The sequence below is a fragment of the Notolepis coatsorum genome, assembly GCF_963971535.1.
Source record: "Notolepis coatsorum genome assembly, chromosome: 15".
NCBI lineage: Eukaryota > Metazoa > Chordata > Actinopteri > Aulopiformes > Paralepididae > Notolepis > Notolepis coatsorum.
The window spans coordinates 35,588,784-35,610,960 of record NC_140179.1 but is presented as its reverse complement, the minus strand read 5'-3'; the positions used below and the strand labels follow the sequence as shown (position 1 = coordinate 35,610,960).

The window sequence follows — 22,177 nt, the reverse complement described above, 5'->3', positions numbered from 1 at the left end:
GTGCTGCTTACATAATGACATTTTGTCAAATGAATAATTAAAACGTGATATCCCATGAGGGGGTATCACCGTCGTATCTATCCCGTTCCACGTTTTCAGTCGTCACTCGGACATTAATTCCACTCCGTTTCCGACCGAGAGAGCTTTATGACGCGAAGTCGACGCGAGAATGCCCACACACTGACAAATAAAAACCGTCATGTCCGTCATCGTTTCTCATCCGCCAATCCCTCCCCGCTCCTTTTCTCCCCTCTCTCTCTCTCTCTCTCCCTTGACAGTATTACATGGAAGTGAAGTCATTGCAGATGTCAGAGAGAGATCCTTGCCTTAACCCCTGGTTGTCTTTAAATAGACTGAATGCCAGCGTCCTCCACTGCTGCTACTCCACCACCACCACCGTCGCTGCTGCTACTACTACTGGACCGCAGAGCTCTACAGGATGTCTGGGAACTTCAGAGCAAGTAAAAACTTAAGGGAACCCCGGGAACGGGCTATACTCAGGAGGGGGCTATATGGGGGGTGGGTCGGCATGTATTGGGAAACAGAATGTTCAAACGCTCTCTCCTTGCTTTCTTCCTGCGTTCCGTCCTCTTCTTCTGTCCCATTACTTCATCCATCCTCCTCTCATCCTCCCCAGCCCTCTCTCTCTCTCTCTCCACGAGACGACCGACCGCCTATCCATGTTTTAATATCTCATTATCACACTCCCTCTCTCTTTCGTCTCTCACTTTTTCCACACTTTCCAGGTCCCTCTATACCTCTACTTGAATTCTCTGTATTCCCCCCTGTCCTCTCTGTAGTAGCATAGTGGATATTTGGACTACGTCCCTCTGCCCTCCCCCTGCCGCCCTCTCATCCCCTGTTTCTCCATCATCCCCCCAGTGTCTCTTCTGTCCACCGCGCTGCTGTGTCTGCTGCCGTGTGCCAGGGTGGGCAGGGTGAGTGCGGTGCCGCTCTGTGCCAGCGGGGAGGCCGGCTGCCACGTCCTGTCCCTGGCTGACCTGTTCGACCGGGTCATCCAGCACTCTGCCAGGATGCATGGCATCTCAAACGACCTGCACTCTGAGTTCGTAAGTTTCGACTTTTGAGTGTCCGAGTTGTCGGGCAGCACCGCTGTTAGAGACGGCTAGTCTTTGTCTAATGGAAAATAAATTATTGTGATTTCAGATCCATGTGATGTTATAATAAGAATGTGATTTTTATTTTTTTTACATTTTAATTATTATCTTTTTGCTTTATACCTGACCCTTGACCTCTGACCTCTCCGTGCCTCCATCTCCAGGAGCAGTACTTTCTCCCCAGCAAGAACCACATTGGACGGGTCAACTGCCACACCTCCAGAATCCTGACCCCCAACGGGAAGGAGAACGCACAGAGACTAACGGTGAATACTTTATACTGTACTGTACTATACTGTACATACAAACAAAGATCCCAACATGGGGCAACTGATCACATAGAAACCTAGATAACATAAAAATTCTTTCTGAAAACTAAGGCAGCATTCAAGGTGTCTAGATGCATGAATTATAATGACCTAATGTTATGTAAATGAATGTGACATGAAAGCCAGGATTTGATTCATCGATCAGTAAAGATGCCACACTATTTATTAATATTTATATTTACCGCATATATATATATATATACACACATATCTGTCTGAGTATACCTGCATTATAATCCTTCTATATACCTACTTATACACCTGCATATAACCCATACAATTCTGCATGATAGCATGTACAATAATGCTGTATATACCGTATATATATTTATTCTTACCATATATATATATATATATATATATATATATATATATATATATATATATATATACAGTATATATATACATACAGTACATATATATATATATATATATTAATTCACATCTGTCTGTACATACCTGCATATAATCGTTTTTACATATCTGTAGATACTATATCTATACTGTATCTGTACTGATCCCTTACCTACTCTTACTAGTTACGCTGTTGGCCAGTATGACTTACTACCATAGTGTATTTATACCTGTACATATTAATAATTACATCTGATTAGCACTATTACTCAGTAGTACTAATTTATATATTTTATACCCAGTTTAATTAATCACCTGTACATTGTATATTGCTATTTCACTTTACTGTTACACTTTGTTTTGTTTTACTGTACTTGTGCTGTATGATTTGTATCTGTATTTTGAATCTAATCTAATGGAATCTAATATAGCATGAATGAATGAATGAATGAATGAATGAATGAATGAATGAATGAATGAATGAATGAATGAATGAATGAATGAATGAATGAATGAATGAATGAATGAATGAAAACTTTATTTAACAGATTGCAGAATGGGTACAATACAGTACACACAATTGTTAAGGGGATAAAGGCTGAAAAAGGCACTATACCTATTAACTGAGCGCGCAAAGTGCACATGCCCGATTTTTAAGGGCCCTTTCGGGCGGGGGGCACCCTTTTTATGGTTTTGGGGGGTGTTGGTGATCAAATGTTAAAGTTTTTTTTTGAACAAATGTTTTTTATTTTCTCTTTTTTTACATGAAACAAGACAAACAATACAGTAACAGTAATAATCAACAATAACTCACAGGACAATAACAGAGATAAAATCTCTGATAATTGAGTGGTAACATTTTCCCAAAAGGTCTCAACAGGAGGGCATTCCCAATACATATGCATATATGTACCAATAGCACCGTTTGAACACAAGGAGCATCGAGATTCGAGAGTCAGGTCTGAGACCCATTAGGTTCAATCGTCTAGGGGTCAGGTAAGTCCTATGAACAAAGTTAAGATTAATCTGTTGGTGATCTGGGTTGCATGATGATAGCCGAACATTTTCCCAGACTGCATCCCAATCAAAATCTACCTCCAGCTCTGGGATATCCTTCCTCCAAACCGTGTCTAGGGGAAGGACCTTATATGAGGACGTAAGTAAGTGGCGATAAAAGTCAGAGATGAAGCCTCTCGACGTCTCCTTGTCATAAAAGAATTTGTGAAACCTGTGGTGCTCAAGTGGAGCATCCCATGGGACGCCGTGAGCCTTCAGAGCTGCTCTTATTTGTAAATAGAAGAAAAAGGAGGAACTGGGGAGGTCAAATTTGTTGGATATATCTTGAAAACAGCGGAGACCAGAGTCATCGAAGATATCCCCCAATGTGTGTATGCCTTTCTTTTCCCAACCAGGGTTCAAGTTTCTCAAGTTTCTTTAGTTCAAGTTTCAAGTTTCTTTAATATTTGTCATACAGAAGTACAGAATACTTTTATACAAAATGCTTCTTACTGTTACGCTCCAGAGACTGTGCAAGACAAGATAAGTATGAAATAAAATAACATAGTAAAATTAGAAGTAAAAAAATGAGGTCACAGTGTTCAGTTTAGACATATGTACAATGTTCGATGCAGAATAGACGTAGTTATCATACAATATACAATACTGTGCAGTGTACTAATATACAATACTATATAGTGCAAGGCAGAAATGGGACGAGGTGCAATTTAGGTACAATTCACAGTAGGTGTACGAGTTGTAGTGCAAATCCTTTATCAATAAATATAAAGTGTAAAGTGTGTTTGTGTGATCTAAAGTGTGGAGAGTGGGTGCTGCAGTGTGTTGTTTGTTTGAGTGAGTGTGTGCGTGTGGGTGTGTGTGCTGTGTGCATTTGATGGTTGTTGCATAGTGTTTATTGTTCGTTTAGCAGCCTGATGGCCTGGGGATAGAAGCTTCTTCTGAGTCTTTCTGTGCTCGCCTTAAGACTCGAGTATCGCTTGCCTGACCGCAGCAGTTCAAAGAGGCAGTTGTTCGGGTGGCTCGAGTCCTTAATAATTCTCTTAGCCTTCCCCTTGCACCGCTTGTTGTAAATGTTCTGGAGGGTGGGAAGCCCCCCTCCAATTGTGCGTTCGGCTGAACGTGTCACTCTTTGTAGTCTGCTACGGTCTTGTGCAGTGCTATTCCCAAACCAGGAGGTGATGTTGCCGGTCAGGATGCTCTCTATTGTACATGAGTAGAAGTTCCTAAGGATCTTCTGACTGACTTGGAACTTCCTTAGGCGCCTGAGGAAGTAGAGGCGTTGTCGTGCCTTCTTCACAACACTGTCAATGTGTGTGGTCCATGTCAAGTCCTCGGATATGTGGGCTCCGAGGTACTTGAAACTGTTCACTCTCTCAACCGGTGCCCCGTCGATGCTGAGGGGGCTGTAGTCCTTGACCCCCGACCTCCTGAAGTCCACAATCATCTCTTTTGTTTTGCTGACGTTCAGGGAGAGGCAGTTCTCCTGACACCACTGTGACAGGTTCTCTACCTCTTCCAGGTAGGCCCTTTCGTCGTTGGCAGAGATCAGGCCCACCACTACTGTGTCATCAGCAAATTTGATGATGGTGTTGTTGTTCCGCTGTGCTACGCAGTCATGTGTGTACAGGGAGTAGAGGAGGGGGCTCAGAACACAGCCCTGGGGGGCCCCTATGTTGAGCGTGATGGATGAGGAGGTGCAGTTGCCGGCTCTTACCACCTGGGGTCTGCCCGTCAGGAAGTCCAAGACCCACTGGCAGAGGTCATAGTTCAAGCCCAGGTCCCTGAGCTTGGCTATGAGTTTGGAGGGGACTATGGTATTGAATGCTGAGCTGTAGTCGATGAACAGCATTCTCACATAGTTCCCCTGCCTCTTGTCCAGGTGTGATGCTGCTGTGTGCAGCACATGGGCTATGGCGTCCTCCGTGGACCTGTTGGGGCGATATGCAAATTGCAGAGGGTCCAGGTTGATGGGGAGGGAGGAACAGATGTAGCCCTTCACTAGCTTCTCAAAGCACTTCATGGCTATGGAGGTGAGGGCTACAGGGCGGTAGTCGTTGAGGCAAGCGGGCGTAGATTTTTTGGGTACAGGGATGATGGTGGACTTCTTCAGACAGGTGGGGATGACAGCCTGTTCCAAGGACAGGTTGAAGATGTCAGTGAATACCGGGGCCAGTTGGTCGGCAGGGTATCTGATAGGTTGTTGTCCAATAAGGAGTAAATTGTTATTAAATAGGGGAGAATGCATGTGCCATTTATGGTGGTTAGTACACGTTTTCTGTGTGTCACGCCAAATCCAGATCACATGTGTAATAAGAGGGCCACATCTTAAGTTGCATTGCTTAATTGATATGTTGGTGTACACTATATCCTGCAGTCTATGTGGGGCCACTATCTTCTCCTCCAATGGTCTCCAGGATACCGCTGCTTGAGAATCAAACCAGGTGATCAGTGGTCTTAAAGAGAACGCTTGAAAGTAATATTTGAAGTCTGGAAAGGATAAACCCCCGTCGGTTTTATTTCTCTGTGCAGTGGATCTTTTTAATCGTGGGCGTTTGTTGTTCCAAATGAATTTATATGCAGCAGAGTGCAGTTTTTGCCAGTAACCAGCGGGGGGGGGGGGGGGGGGGGGGGGGGGGGAACGGCAACATGGAGGTGATGAAGTTAATTCTGGGCAAAACATTCATCTTAACTATTGACGCTCGGGCCTGTAATGATTTTTTTTATTTTGACCACCTGCTGAAGTCATCTGTGATCCTGTCTTGCAAGCCGGAGTAATTATACTTCACCGTCTGGCCTATAGTGGGGAATATTTCAACTCCAAGACATTTAAAGTGTTCTACCATGAGTATATTTGCTGGGAGGATGGTAGCCTTCGCAGTCACATTGAGTGGAAGGAAGGCCGATTTTGGCCAGTTGATCTTAAATCCCGATAGACTGCCAAAATCATCTATTACTTTGAGAAGATGAGGTAGGGAGGTGGCGGGGTTCTGCATGAACAAGAGTACATCATCTGCATATAAGATGATGTGATGCTGTGTGCCCTTAATTGAGATCTGTGATATGGTCTGGGATTGTCTTATGTACTGAGCTAAAGGTTCGAGGGATAGAGCAAATAGTCCGGGACTAAGAGGACAACCCTGTCTGGACGAGCGCGATATAGGGAAGAGTGGCGAGCAGAGTTTACCTGTTAAAATCATGGCCAATGGACCTGTATATAGCACTTTGATCATATGGATGAACCCTTCACCTAACCCCATCCTTCTAAGTACTGCCCATAAATAAGACCACTCCAATCTGTCAAAGGCCTTCATCGCGTCTAAGGATATGACAGCCGTAGGGGTCGCGGCATCCTTGCTGGCATCTATCACATGCAGTAACCGTCTAATATTATCCGTGATCAGGCGGCCTCTTATGAAGCCTGTCTGATCAGGGTGAACTAGAGATGTCATATGCTTTTGAAGTCGGATGGCTAGCACCTTAGCATATGGCTTGAGATCGGTTCCGAGTAGACTTAAGGGTCTATAGCTGCCGCATTCTGTGGGGTCCTTATCTTTCTTAAGTAGGACAGATATGAGTGCCATATTGACATCCCTGGAAAAGTTTCCCTCTTTGATTGAGTGTAAAATCATATCAAGTAATAGGGGTCCAAGTACATCCCAGAATGAGAGGTACAGTTCGGGCGGAATACCGTCCCAGCCAGGGGCCTTACCACTTTGCAAGTCAGCAATCGCCTCCTTAAGTTCCTCTAGTGTAATAGGTGCATCTAACCGTTTAGCGTCATCCTCTGAGAGTTGTGGTAAGTTAATTTGATCAAGAAATTCCTCTAGCTTATTATGATCGAAGATCACTTATGACTCGTACAGGTTGGAATAAAATGAACGAAAAGTCTCATTGATTTTTTTGGGGTCGGTGGTAACCTTCCCCTGTTGGTCCTTGATGGCAGGGATATCCGCAAATTGTTCACTGGCCCGTATCTTCATAGCTAGTAGGTGACTAGGTTTAGAGCCATGAAAGTAATAATGTTGTCTTGTTCTGTGCATTTGAAATTCAGATTGTTGTCTTAAAATGGAGTTAATCTCCTTTTTCAACATTTTAATTTGAAACTCCAGTCAACCAGAGTAGTTGCGCTGCAAAGAGGAGAACAACGTGGAGTGAAGCCCTTCCAGTTATACCAATTTGGAGAGACGTTCCTTGCGGAGGTTAGAGGCAAAGAGAGTAGTGTTACTCCTGATAAAACCCTTAACCGAGTTCCATAAAATTCTGGGGTCTTGTACCGATCCAGCATTAAACTGCAGGAATTCAATGAGTTTTTCTTTAAATTGCAGGTTGAATTCCTTGTTCTTCAGCAGTGTCGAGTTAAAGCGCCATCTAGGGGCCCGGGATGTCATTCTACTGAGTGAACCCTTTAGAAGTAAATATTTGTAGTCAGTGGGCCCCAATTCAACGTCAAAGCTATCAAATAGTCTAGGGTGGAGGCCTGTCTCTGGTCATTGGTTGTGGTGTGATTGGATTTATCAATCAAGGGATCCCAGATGGCATTAAAATCCGCACCCACTATAAATGAATACTCAGGGAGATCCAGCATCGCTGCAGTGAGTATAGCATAGAAGTTAGCGTCATAAACATTAGGGCCGTAAGCCGCTACCAGAGCAATTTTCCTGTTAAAGTAATCTATCTTGACAATAGTAACTCGACCATCTGCATCAGACCATATATCTAATAGTTTAACATTCAACTTTCGTTTAGCTACTATAGCTACACCCCGGGCCTTGGTGCCAAAGGAAGAGGAGCTTATGTTATGATAGACTTTATCCGCCAGCTTTGTATCGTCAGCCATTAAAAGATGCATTTCACTTAAAAGAGCCACATCAACCTGTTGTCTTTTCATCCATGTTAATACGCTTGTGCGTTTATGATTAATATTAAGACCCCCTGTATTCCAAATCAAGATATTTAAATTAGCCATAGTCTAAACAGGTTGCAGTATGCCTGAGTGTAATTTGTCTGGAGTAGCACACCATAATAGATATATATCCATTTGTTAAGGTCCTGTTGAGATCCGAGCGTGAGCATAAAAACAAACATAAAACAGTCGACTGAAAAGAAAAACAAAAATCCCCCATTCCCACCCCCCTCCCCCCTTCAAAATACTTATCCGGTATCCCCTGACTGAGCATATCAACCACAACAACCCTATGTATATTACCATAGGGCCTAAAACCCTCAAACCTACCATAAGTAGATTATTCTCTCAGTGGCTGCTTGCCACACTCCCAAAAAAATAAAAATAAAAAAAAATGCCTCAAAACGTAGAGTAAATTCACTTAAACCTTATAAGAACATGGCTAAGTTTAAACCTAGAATTGGAACTATTGCAAGAGAAGGGGGGGGGTTATACTACCTATATGTGTATTGCATGCGTGTGCAATACGTCCACCAGGCCGGAGAAGGGCGATGCTCCGCTGTGAAGTCCGTTGTTTCCTGTGATGTCACTATGATGTCACTATGGATAGAATCATGGCAGTTGAAACTTTCTACATGTGTACTGCATGCGTGTGCAGTGCGTCCACCATGCCGGAGGAGGGCGATGCTCCGCTGTGAAGTCCGTTGCCTCCCGAATATTTTTTTCTTTTATTCGATAATGATGTAAACGAGCAATAACTGCTCTAGGCCTGGAGCTAGTTGTTGTTTTGGCACCGGCTCTGTAACACCGGTCCAACTCAGGTGTCGTAGGAAGGATCTCTTTCCCCAGAATATCAACCAGTATACCTTTGCAAAAAAGTCACTGGGTTGGTCGCTATACACGGACTCATCCAGTCCTAATATGCAAATATTGGATCGACGGCTACGGGACTCAACGTCAGTTAGCTTAGACTTTAGTTTATCATTGCTTTCTTCTAGAGCCGTACATCTAGCCTCTAGCTCGTCCACCCTGCCAGTCCAAGTATTCAAGCAGTCTTCCACAGAAGTCAGACGCTCGGCATGGTCATTAACCAACGTCCAGAGGCTGTCGAGTTTGGTTTCGAGCGAGGCAGCGGACGCTCTGATTTAGTTGGTTAAGTCGTTGGTTAAGGATTGCCTGAGCTCTTCAATTAGCCCAGCAATGGCGATTATATCAGCGGGAGCGTCGTCCTTCTTGGATTCATTTCTCAGTGTTCTCTTCGTTGCCATTATGGTTCTTTCAGCCAAACATTTTAGTAGGAAACTTAAGGGGATGTATACAAAAAGGTTTAACCGAGTTGAGAGTATAAAAAGAGGCTTTTAAAACTAAATATAAAAAAGGGAGTAACAGCGTAGCAGTGAGCGACTTCTACATCCTCGACCCGGAACCGGAAGTCCCAAATATTGAATATTGAACTATAATAATCAGTGCAGGAGCTCACTTATCCTTGAAAGACACTTTTATCACTGACTTAAAAGGCCCATACATCTACATAAATGTTCAGGGGGGAGGGAATAAGTGCTTACCCTACAGACCCCAAGAAGTGCTGTATATTCTGTATTGTTTAATATAAATGCATTTTTTATTCCAATCACAATTTGTATTTGAGATTCCCAAATCCCATCGGACTTGACTTCTTTGTGTCCCTCAATGAGTGTAATACCAGCATTCAACTGTATGCGCCACAGCGGTTTCTATCATCATCACCATCACCACCCACGCTATGCATAAAATATATAGGTCCGTGGAGAGGCACGCTGAGGAGGCCGTGCCAACTGCAATGGAATATGGGGCATCTCTCTCTCTTTGCCTAATATTTTGATTCTATCCTGAAATTTTTCAGTTGGAAGGGCAGTCTACCTATTTTACCGTAACGGTAAAAAAGAAATTTAAATGGCACTTTTTTATGAGGCTCAAAAGGGCAGGTGCTCAAGCACCCCTTGGGCTCTATGTGTGTACGTGCCTGATGTGCATGATGTTACACACACTCTCCCTCTCACTCCCCCATCACACTCTCTCTCTCCCCCCTGCATTCCTTCCCCGGCAGAGGGAGGAGTTGACGGAGGTGACCCTGAAGCTGCTGGTGGCGTGGCGAGAGCCCCTGTGGGACCTCCACCAGAGCTGGGCCCACCGGGACAACCTGAGCTCAGACAAGGCCCTGCAGATCAGCCACATGGTGCACGAGCTGCACAAGGGAGTGGAGAAGGTGGCAGAGAAGGTAATGTGTTGCCGGTGTTACGTACGTGTGTGCGTGTGTATGCGTGTGCGTGTGTGTGTGTATGTAAAGAGAAGCCGCCTATTCTTGGTCCTTGTGTAGCAGGTATATTAAATATACAGTAATGCATTCCACTAATCCCTCACGTTTTATTTGATTGCTTTTATATTATTTATTGTCACTTTTATATTCTTATAAGTTATGACACTTGCACCACAATGGTGGAACGAACTTCCCACCACAGTTAGGACAGCTGAAACCGACCAATCGTTCACCGTCGACTAAAAACACACTTCTTCAATCAATATCGGAAATGGGGAAAAAATATATAATAATAATTACCTTCTTACTGTCTTCTACTATCATGCACTCTTCCACTAATTAATCTTCCTCGTCTCACTCAGCTGAAAGAGTTGTACCCTTCCTGCTGACTTGTCATACTGAACTTGCACATTAATAAGTCGCTTTGGATAAAACCTTCAGCTAAATGACTACATGTCAAATGCAAAAAATGGACTGCATTTATATAGCGCTTTTTTCCATAGCGATTTACAACTTATGCCTCACATTCACCCGTTCACTCACCGACGGTGGACCGTGCAAGGTGTTGAGTCTCTGGAATACTGTTTGAATCTCGGACGCTACCTAGAAAGGTACTGTCAGTTTCTCAATGTGCTAAGCCTATAATAAAGAGTAATAATAAATAAAATAATAAATAAAAAGCTGCTCAGCTCACCATATATCTCGCTAGATGTTCCCCGTGTTAACACTTCCTTCGGTCAATCCTCCTTCCAGTTTGCTGCTCCCAGCAGTTGGAACGAGATGCAAAATACTAAAAGAAATGGACAAATTGACCCCCCTCACTACTTTTAAGGACTCTATCACAGAGTTGTTTACACACACCTGCAACTGTCACCCAGCCTTTACCTGTAATTAGGCTGTTCTGCTTCATGTATTACATACCGTGTAATTTTATATGGTTGTTTGTTTGATGTTTTAATTATTTCTCTTACCTCTGTGATGTATTGTCTGTCTCTTTTCTATTTTATTCAAAGTCTCCTTAAGTTCAAGTTATTTATGTGTCAAATACACAACCATACAGGGGGCATTGCAAATTATTGTGTTTCGAGCTCAGACTCAACAGTGCACAATTAAGAACATCAATGAATACAAGAATGGTAACAATGGAGGCGACTGAGTGGCGCAGTGGGCAAGGCGCTCGCCACTAACGCAGGAGATGCTGGTATCGAGCCCAGCTCTCGGCGTTGCTACCGGCTTGGCCGGCCGTCATACTAACACAATTGGCAGTGTTAGAGGGTGGGAAAGCCGGTGGGTGGGGATTAGACGTTGTGGACAGCGACTCCTACAGGTCGGTTGGGTGACGCCGGTACGGCGGTAACAGGAAGTATCGGGGGCAGCGTGAGCCTCCCACGCGTTACTCCTCGCCACTGAGAGATCGCGCTGCTGCGGTGAAAAGATGCGACAGGCTGCCTCCTCGTATACCGGAGGGGACACGTGATGCAAGGCTTCTATCCTCACTACAGCTGACCAGTGGGAGGCATAGTCTAGCAACGTTCAAGACAGGGGAGGGGAGAATTGGAAATACGAAATTGGGATGGGAGAAAAATAGAAAATAAGGAGAAAAAGTTGATAAAAAAAAAGAATGGTAACAATGGTTACCATGTTACCCTTCAGGAGGCCCTTTTGTCCTCTCGCCAGGCCGTCATTGTAAATAGGAATTAGTTCTTAACCCATTCTCTGCCACGCTTATATCCATCGCTGTTTGATCTCTGCCAGCACTGTAAGTCTATGGAGATGTTCACCTTCTTTGCAGGGCTATACCTTTTTAAATTGTATTGCTAAATTGACATTACTATGGCCCATTCAACATCGATTATCTATCGTTCAGGATGTATGAACGTTTTACTTTTTCATTCACACATTCATACGAAAATACCGTCTAGAGTATAAATATGTTTTTATCGTTTTCTGCAGTATTTCCCAGAACATGAGATATAGGCACGCCGCACAAATGCATATATTAGATCATCAAATGCAGTTTGATACCGATCGACGCTATATAAAAATGTACATGGTCTTAAACGGTATGACTGATCATGCGCGGGTGAACGGAGGGGGGGGGGGGGGTCGTTTATAATTCTGTGATAGTCGTTAGATGCTTCATGTAGTATGGGTGATATATTGATCAGAGCAGTTTCTATCGAAAATGATAAACAAAAACGCTGAAACTCACGTCAGTCTCCTTGAATCGTTGGGCGATGAGAGTGGAGCAAACAGATCCCAGTTATGTGGTGGGGATCTAGGCGATCCATTTCCGGTTTGTATATTACTAATACATGCCCAAATCATGTAGATTATTGAGTTATGGCAAAGATCCATATCCACGGTGTGTGTATTGAGTCCCGCGACGATAAACGAGTGGCCGGACGGAATAGGGAGACGCACCGGGATCACAAGAGATCCACTTCCGGTTGCAACCTGCCGATCAGCCACCAGGTGGCAGTATTGAAGCGTTGCAGAGTTGTGCTGGCTCACACAGCATCCGACAAGGCTTTGTGAGTGAAATATGAATACCATGGCGAAAATATGAAATTATTATCAGAATCACGTCGTACGCCGTTATTGGCAGAATTCGCATGAACTTGAAATCCGTTGTACAACGTTATTGGCGGGGAAAGGGTTAATTGACCTGCCTGGTTAAATAAAGGTTAAATAAAATACAATTTAAATTAAACAATTATTTTAGTAACACTAGTATACACAGAAATATCTTCTACGTTTATGTTTGGTCCTGAAAAATATCTTGTTTTGATTCATGATGGTTATCAAACTAGTTATCATCAAATCGCCATTTTCCTCCAAAAATGACATGTGCATGATGACATATTTCTAATTTCAATAGAACAATTCATGCAATAATCATAATACAGTCTTATTATTTTGTGTTGATTGATTGAACATTTTATTAACAATACAGTACGGCTCAATACACACAATTGTTAAGGGGATGCAGACCAGAGAAAGACTTTCGTCTAGTTTACATCAGGGTCCCCCATTTTCAATTCATAACATTTATGACATACACGACATACAGATATACAGTACTGTTACATCCAGAAATGTACGATATACAAATACAGTATACAGTACTGTTTATTTACCGACAGAGTTTCTAAAAGAGAATATATACATTTGAGGGGGAGGAAACTGTACATTGGGGGGGGGTTGGGGGGACCGGACCAGTTTCGAATTGCGGCTATAGGTGCCTTTTTAGAGCGGTTTTGAAGGAGGGTAGGGATTCACATTCTTTTACGGCTGTGGGTAGGGTGGGTAGGGCGTTCATGGCATAATTGCAAAATGCATTTAGTCCCTTGTTTGAGCCGAATCTGGCTTGGACATGATTTGTGGAACTCCCTCTTGTGTTGTGGTCGTGCTGATGTTCAGTGACAATGTCTCTGACATTGCCTCTGGGTACTTACTGTTGCGTCATAATCAGAGCAAAGGTGACTGTATTTGCTAACGAGGAAGTCCTTGCATCACACATAATGGGGTCGTTAACCCTCAGCTAATCCATTGTTGTCATGGGCGATGACTAGGACACATAAATACATAAATGGATAGCGGGAGGAGAGGTGGGGGTGGGGAAGGTTAATACAATTAACAAAACAAGGAAGGGAATGTGGGCGGCTGGGTGGCGCAGCGGACATTGCGCTCGTCACCAAGGCAAGAGACACCAGGTTCGATTCCGGCTGTCGGCGTTGCTTTGCGGGTGGAATGTCGTGGAATGTCATGTTTTAATGTAGTACCAACGTTTTTGATTGCTTTTGGATAACCCAGAATAATGATAACCCAAAATCAATAACATACTGGAGTGAGATTAAGAACATTATAGACAGTTTCTCGTCCACGTCAAACTCAGTGTGCGCTCGCATAAAGGAGGCAAAAAGGGACATAATCCTGGTCAGAACAATAGACCGGTTTGCTGTTTACAAACATACTGTGTTCGAGCCAATCAGCAATACCAACTGAGTCACGTGACTAACCCTGTCAGATGCAGAGAAGCTTGTCCATGCCTTTATCTCCTCAAGACTGGACTACTGTAACGGACTCTTCATCGGGATTCCTGGCAAGAGCATCCAAAAGCTGCAATACATCCAGAACAGCGCTGCCAGGATCCTGATGAGAGTCCGTAAACACGATCACATAACCCCCATCCTCCACTCACTACACTGGCTCCCCGTCTCATCCTGGATCAATTACAAAATCCTGATGCTCACCCATAACTGCATAAACGGACACGCACCCCTCTACCTTCAGGAACTCATCACTCCACAATCCTCCACCCGCACCCTCAGATCCACAGGTAGCCTGCTCCTTCAGGTCCCCAATACCCGGCTCTGCACCATGGGTGACCGAGCCTTCTGCACGGCTGCACCACGCCTGTGGAACAGCCTCCCCATCCAGCTGAGGGCACCACAGAGCCTGGACTATTTTAAAGCAGGCCTGAAAACCTACCTGTTCAAAAAGGCCTTTGACTGTTAGCTTTTTATTAAAATTTTCTTGTGCTGTTTTAAAATTTTCAGTTTATACTATGTTTTTAATTAACTATGTTCTATTTTTATCTTATTTTTATTCTGTATTTTATTTTATTTGTTTTACTAATAACTATTTAATTTTTTAACTATGTTTTAACTCTTTAGTGTAGCACTTTGGGATCCCAGCGAACAAAAAGTGCATTACAAATTCAATCTATTATTATTATTATTATAAGTTGCCCTCTACCTGCGCAAACTGCTGCGCAGAGAAACCATGGCACTCCCCTGACTAAAAGTTGTTTCAAACAAAAACGGCTGGATGTCATTTAGCCATGCAAATCAGCATGGCTGTGAGACGAGTGTGAGTCTTTCACCTTTTACATATCTAGCTTGGGCATGGATTGATTGTTTAGATAGCTAGCATGGATAACAAATGAAAATATATTGTAGTCTGCCTCGTTGTTCTGACCAGGATTACGTTTCTTTCTGCTCCTGGGATGGGCGTGCACACTGAGTCTGACGTATACAGCGAACAGGTCTATAGGGCAGACTACAATATATTTTCATTTGTTAGCCATGCTAGCGAGTTTCAACAGTGTTGAAACTTGGTGTAACGGATGTTCTGTCCGTGTTCTCCTTTCCTGCGTTGTGTTCTTTGTGTGAGAGGCTTAGGGATGAGTCGGCACACGTGAACACTGTTCAATCATTTATTTGATGGTCTTCAATGGAGGCCACCTGTATGAAATGGGTGGTCGAAATACCACAAAAGGAATAGCGTCAACATGTGTTCACTCGTCAAGTCTCCCACGTTGAATGCTTGTTGCAACTGCATTACATTACACAATAAATCGACATCTTAAGGCACACATACCTGTATGAAATGGGTGGTCGAAATACCACAAAAGGAATAGCGTCAACATGTGTTCACTCGTCAAGTCTGTTGACAAAGAACAACCAATTGACTATATTGCACGGTGAAATACACCGTCTAAAACCTCCAATTGTGCATATAACCTAACCACACCATTCATTACAACACTATTGAGTCATTATCATTTGTTAACATTGAATTCTTATACAAAATATATATACAACAGAGTAATACATAAAAGTGCTGCGCGCTACAATAGTCAAACGTACCTCCCACGTTGAATGCTTGTTGCAACTGAACCCCCAAACCGGAAAAGGTTGCTTCTATCATCGCGCTAATAATTGACCCGGAAGGCGAAACTCTCGAATGTGAACTTTCTCAAGTTACGTTCAAATAAAAATGCCTTTGGTATAAAGAAATAATAAATAATAATAACCACTTGGAGACATTTGTAAAAGGATTTGGTGACATTTCAATCCTTAATAAAATAATAAACAATGTCCAATTGACCTGGTTACATTCACCCCTCCTGAAATTTCACCAACATCCTGTGTCAGCAGAGCAAGGGGGACATACAAAGAGAAAAAAAATATATAGGTAGTCTATCACTGACCCAAACTGGCACAAGATACAAGGACCCAGTCCCCTAGTCGACTCAAAAGTCACCCCCAAAAGAGGTTCAGAGAATAAAAAAGATTGATCAAGTCTCAGAATTCCCTTAGACCAGCACGACGCCTGATACGCCACACCATTCTTGGCACTTATTAAAGAAATGATAGACACCTAAGAAAAAAAATTATCTGACCGGGTATCTAGTGCTCCAGGCTCTAGCTCCATCCCTCACACTCGTTCCTGAGCTATCACTCCTGCAACAGGAGGTATCTAGCATCTGAGTGTATAGAGAAAAAAACAGAAATCCCCACTAACACCCACTGGCTCCAAATAAAAATACATACTGGGTCTCTAGTGCTCCAGGCTCCAGCTCCATCCCTCACACTCGTACCTGAGCTATCACTCCTGCAACAGGAGGTATCTAGCATCTGAGTATCGAGAGGAAACAGAATCCCACACTAAGGTAGAAAAAAAACTGGAATACTCAATACTGTAGTAGAAAAAAACTTGGATGAATGAAATAATTATATTGCAATAATGGATTGACCAAACAGATCAATAACATTCACATTATGTACAATGACGATAACTAAATTTCCTACACATTCAATCGTAACATTATTTACATGACTTTTTTCTTTCTTTTTCCACTATTCCAATTGTCCATGTCCATGTCAGCCCAATCAGTGAACTGCACACTAAACCGTTCATCAGCCCACTGGCTTACCTGGGCGCGGTCCATGGAACCACCTGACATTTTTCTCCTTTCTTCAAAAAAAAAAAAAAAAGTTTATCACCGGCCACTAGATGGCAGCGTCTCACCACTGATGAATTGATGAGGCTGTGTTGGTTGACTGGAGGCAGCTCCCCGGTGAACGATTTGATAACGTTCTCCTTTCTTTGATCTTTATCCGGGTCCCGGCATCAATGTAACGGATGTTCTGTCCGTGTTCTCCTTTCCTGCGTTGTGTTCTTTGTGTGAGAGGCTTAGGGATGAGTCGGCACACGTGAACACTGTTCAATCATTTATTTGATGGTCTTCAATGGAGGCCACCTGTATGAAATGGGTGGTCGAAATACCACAAAAGGAATAGCGTCAACATGTGTTCACTCGTCAAGTCTCCCACTTTGAATGCTTGTTGCAACTGCATTACATTACACAATAAATCGACATCTTAAGGCACACATACCTGTATGAAATGGATGGTCGAAATACCACAAAAGGAATAGCGTCAACATGTGTTCACTCGTCAAGTCTGTTGACAAAGAACAACCAATTGACTATATTGCACGGTGAAATACACCGTCTAAAACCTCCAATTGTGCATATAACCTAACCACACCATTCATTACAACACTATTGAGTCATTATCATTTGTTAACATTGAATTCTTATACAAAATATATATACAACAGAGTAATACATAAAAGTGCTGCGCGCTACAATAGTCAAACGTACCTCCCACGTTGAATGCTTGTTGCAACTGAACCCCCAAACCGGAAAAGGTTGCTTCTATCATCGCGCTAATAATTGACCCGGAAGGCGAAACTCTCGAATGTGAACTTTCTCAAGTTACGTTCAAATAAAAGTGCCTTTGGTATAAAGAAATAATAAATAATAATAACCACTTGGAGACATTTGTAAAAGGATTTGGTGACATTTCAATCCTTAATAAAATAATAAACAATGTCCAATTGACCTGGTTACATTGGGTGCTGCAGTATTGAGTGCATAGTAGTAAATACATATTAGTATAGTACAGACTAGTAACAGACAAATAAGATTAATTAGTGGAAGAGTGCATGATAGTAGAAGACAGTAAGAAGGTTCGTATTTAGTTTCTTCTTCTTTCATTTCAGATATTGATTGAAGAAGTGTGTTTTTAGTCGGCTGCGAAAGATTGGTCGTGTTTCGGCTGTCCTGACTGTGGTGGGAAGTTCGTTCCATCATTGTGGAGCAAGGACAGAGAATAGGCGGCTTCTCTTTGATGACCCTCCAGGAGCTTCTGAAGCGTCCAGAAGATGTAGAGTGTAGGGGTCTTGAGGGTGTGTAGTTAGAAGATGCAGAGCGTAGGGGTCTTGAGGATGTGCAGTTAGAAGATGCAGAGCGTAGGGGTCTTGAGGGTGTGTAGTTAGAAGATGCAGAGCGTAGGGGTCTTGAGGGTGTGTAGCTAGAAGATGCAGAGCTTATGGGTCTTGAGGGTGTGTAGTTAGAAAATGTAGAGCATAGGGGTCTTGAGGGTGTGTAGTTAGAAGATGCAGAGCGTAGGGGTCTTGAGGGTGTGTAGCTAGAAGATGCAGAGCGTAGGGGTCTTGAGGGTGTGTAGCTAGAAGATGCAGAGCGTAGGGGTCTTGAGGGTGTGTAGCTAGAAGATGCAGAGCGTAGGGGTCTTGAGGGTGTGTACTTAGAAAATGCAGAGCGTAGGGGTCTTGAGGGTGTAGCTATAGAAGATGCAGAGCGTAGGGGTCTTGAGGGTGTGTAGCTAGAAGATGCAGAGCGTAGGGGTCTTGAGGGTGTAGCTAGAAGATGCACAGCGTAGGGGTCTTGAGGGTGTGTAGTTAGAAGATGCAGAGCGTAGGGGTCTTGAGGGTGTGTAGCTAGAAGACGCAGAGCATAGGGGTCTTGAGGGTGTGTAGTTAGAAGATGTAGTGTAGGGGTCTTGAGGGTGTGTAGTTAGAAGATGCAGAGCGTAGGGGTCTTGAGGGTGTGTAGTTAGAAGATGTAGAGCGTAGGGGTCTTGAGGGTGTGTAGCTAGAAGATGCAGAGGAGTCTTCAGGGTGTGTAGTTAGAAGATGTAGAGCGTAGGCGTCTTGAGGGTGTGTAGTTAGAAGATGCAGAGCGTAGGGGCCTTGAGGGTGTGTAGTTAGAAGATGTAGAGCAGAGGGGTCTGGAGGGCGTGTAGTTAGAAGATGCAGAGTGTAGGGGTCTTGAAGGTGTGTAGTTAGAAGATGCAGAGCGTAGGGGTCTTGAGGTTGTGTAGTTAGAAGATGCAGAGGAGTCTTCAGGGTGTGTAGTTAGAAGATGTAGAGCGTAGACGTCTTGAGGGTGTGTAGTTAGAAGATGCAGAGCGTAGGGGCCTTGAGGGTGTGTAGTTAGAAGATGTAGAGCAGAGGGGTCTGGAGGGCCTGTAGTTAGAAGATGCAGAGTGTAGGGGTCTTGAAGGTGTGTAGTTAGAAGATGCAGAGCGTAGGGGTCTGGAGGGCGTGTAGTTAGAAGATGCAGAGTGTAGGGGTCTTGAAGGTGTGTAGTTAGAAGATGCAGAGCGTAGGGGTCTTGAGGTTGTGTAGTTAGAAGATGCAGAGTGTAGGGGTCTTGAAGGTGTGTAGTTAGAAGATGCAGATCGTAGGGGTCTTGAGGGTGCGTAGTTAGAGACCATTGACCGGAGGTAGGCGGGAGCCGTTCCCTTTGCTGTGCGATATGCCAGGTTCGAGGACCTTGAAGCGGATTTCTCCCGTCCAATTTGGTGACTCGAACCGACCACCTTCTGTTTACAAGTCAGCCTCTCTTAACACTTTAATCGCCAAAAACGCCGTAGGACGTCTTTCCCCGCCATGCTCATTCTGCCAAAGACGCCGTACCAAGTCTTTGATATCAATATTTCAAAAATCTGTGATCGAAATCATATTTCTCCCCCGGAGACCTGAGATCTACTGTTGAGCCCCTCTCAACTCTCCAACGGTTCAAGAGCGCCATCTGGTGGCCGATCGCCCAAACAGGAAGTGATGCGGATGAAGTGGTGCTCGCCCATATTTCGTCCGGGCACTCGCTATCGTTAGCGGGACTCCATCTTGATACACTGGACATCGATCGGTTGCAAATAACTCGATAAACAACATGATTTGGACGTATATACTATTATACAACCTGGAAATGGATCGCATATTTCTACATCCCATAATAGGAAAATGTCTGTTCCACGCTCATCGCCCAACGGCCTGACGAAGCTACGGTAAGAATCAGCGTTATTTTTAAACGTGTTCGATACCAACTGCTCTAATGATCACATCACCCACACTAGATGAATCATATAACGTTGGCCACGGAATTATAAACGACCCCCCCCCATCCGGTCAACATCAGATAATACTTAGTAACTTCTAGAAGCACGTCCATTTGAATTTTTTTATCTCGCGCAGATTCCCATCAAACTGTATTTCATTATCAATATAATGCATTTGGGGCTATAAATCACGTTCTGGAGAAGGCTGCAGAAAACGATAAAAACATACTTATACTTTAGACCGTATTTTAGTATGAATATGTGAATGAAAAAGTATAACGTTGCTACACCCTGAACAATAGATATAGGACGTTGAATGGGCCATAGTAATGTCAATTTAGCAATACAATTTAAAAAGTTATAGCCCTGCAAAGAAGGGGAACTTCTCCATATTAAATAGGGCTGGCGAAGGATGGTAAATTATGAATTTAAGCCTGGCGATCAAAGTGTTAACCATCAGGCTACCGTCATAGTATCCTATGTGTTGTTGTTTTTACGTACGTCTCCCCTCAGATGCAACACTTGGGAATAATCAGCAACTCGGTCAACGGCCTGGCGTCGCTGGAGGACGCGCTGGCGCCCAGCAGCGAGTCGCGCATCATGAACGACTACGACCTCCTCTATTGCTTCCGCCGCGACTCCAACAAGGTGCAGAACTACCTGAAGATTCTCAAGTGTCGAACCGTTCCGGAGCACGGCTGCTGAGGACAGACCAGGGAGGGAGATGTTCCGTTTGTGAGGTTTATATCTGCGACGTCTGAGACGTTCTCGTGATGGGAGATTCTCAACATATAACATACATAATAACATGTTCAACCTAATGAATGGACGGCTGTCTGGACAATTGCGCTGCTTTCCAATTCTCCATGCGGCTACTAGCGTATGCGGTTTTCAGTATGCGACACTAAAAGCACCAACGTTTGAAGTACGGAGCGGGTGGCTGCTAGTGCTACACGGTCGTTTCAATCCCGTGATTCTTTACCCCGGGTCATTTCCAGAGCCATTTTCAGTTCCGGGTCAGCAAAACTTTTCCAAACAAACGTTAAAAAAGTGTGTATATTTTGGGTAAAACTGATGGTATATCCTTCCGATTGCATAGCTTTCAAGTGGAAACAGCTGTGACTGAACTGTTATCTTCTTCTGGTGTAAGAACCACCACATCCACCTGGGTGTGCAAGTACTCCTCAGTGTGTTGTATGTAGTATGTTGTATGTCTGTGTGTAGTATGTTGTATATCACACATACTGCACTCCAAACCCAACACCCTCCAATGTACAGCCTCCCCCCCCTCCAATGTACAGTTTCTTCCCCCTCAAATGTATATACTTTTTGTACTCATAAACAGTACTGTATATCTGGTATGTCATAAATGTCTAGATGTAACAGTACTGTATGGCATTATATGTTATGATGAATTGAAAATGGGGGACCCTGATGTAAACTAGACGAAAGTCTCTGGTCTGCATCCCCTTAACAAGTGTGTATTGAGCTGTACTGTATTGTACCCATTCTGCAATCTGTTAATAACATTTTCAACCAATCAACCAACCATGTACTGAACAGTAAGCACCAACAGTATGTAGTATGATTATGTGTGTAGCACATACTATGAATTTGGAAGCAGCCAAAGACTATTCTCAATGCATGCCTGATGAAACAATAACTTTTGCAGTCTAATATATATCATATAGTACGGTTTGATAAGACAAATGTCAATTGAGCACATAGCATGGGATGACTGTGGATATCAGATACCTGTACTGTATAACACATATCATTTAGATCTAGTGGAAACCTGTACATTTCACAAGCCATGAATTTATTTTCTTGAAATTAACAGGACAAGCTTGAAATGAATTGTGCTTTTGAAATAAACCAGTCGTTTCGTCAGCAGAGTCTGACATGTATTTATTGACGCATGACGCGCCATGGGAACTTGTGTGAGGGCATGCGAGGTCCTGAACTGGTTTCAATGTGGGTTTGTCACAGTAAGTACTGTATGCGTTGTGTGGTCACCACCACATGCTGTGTGCATAAGCAATAGATCAATAGCTGCTAAACCACTGCGCTACCGTGCAGCCCAAACAACCATGACATCGGTAATTTACAATAAAACACACAAATTCTGGACTTTACCAGTCATAACTGACTTTGTTGATCAG

At 43.5% G+C, this 22,177-nt stretch overlaps 1 protein-coding gene across 1 annotated transcript; it reads left to right on the top strand.

Annotated features, from left to right (window-relative positions):
• Positions 1–439: 439 nt before the first annotated feature.
• On the top strand, positions 440–20,720 carry LOC311242014 (prolactin-like; the record flags this gene model as incomplete). The annotated part of the gene is made up of 5 exons (XM_084330968.1): positions 440–461; positions 883–1,070; positions 1,283–1,384; positions 9,808–9,978; positions 20,529–20,720. 5 exons carry the CDS (start codon positions 440–442, stop codon positions 20,718–20,720), a joined length of 675 nt encoding a protein of 224 aa, XP_084187094.1.
• Between the last annotated feature and the right edge of the window lie 1,457 nt (positions 20,721–22,177).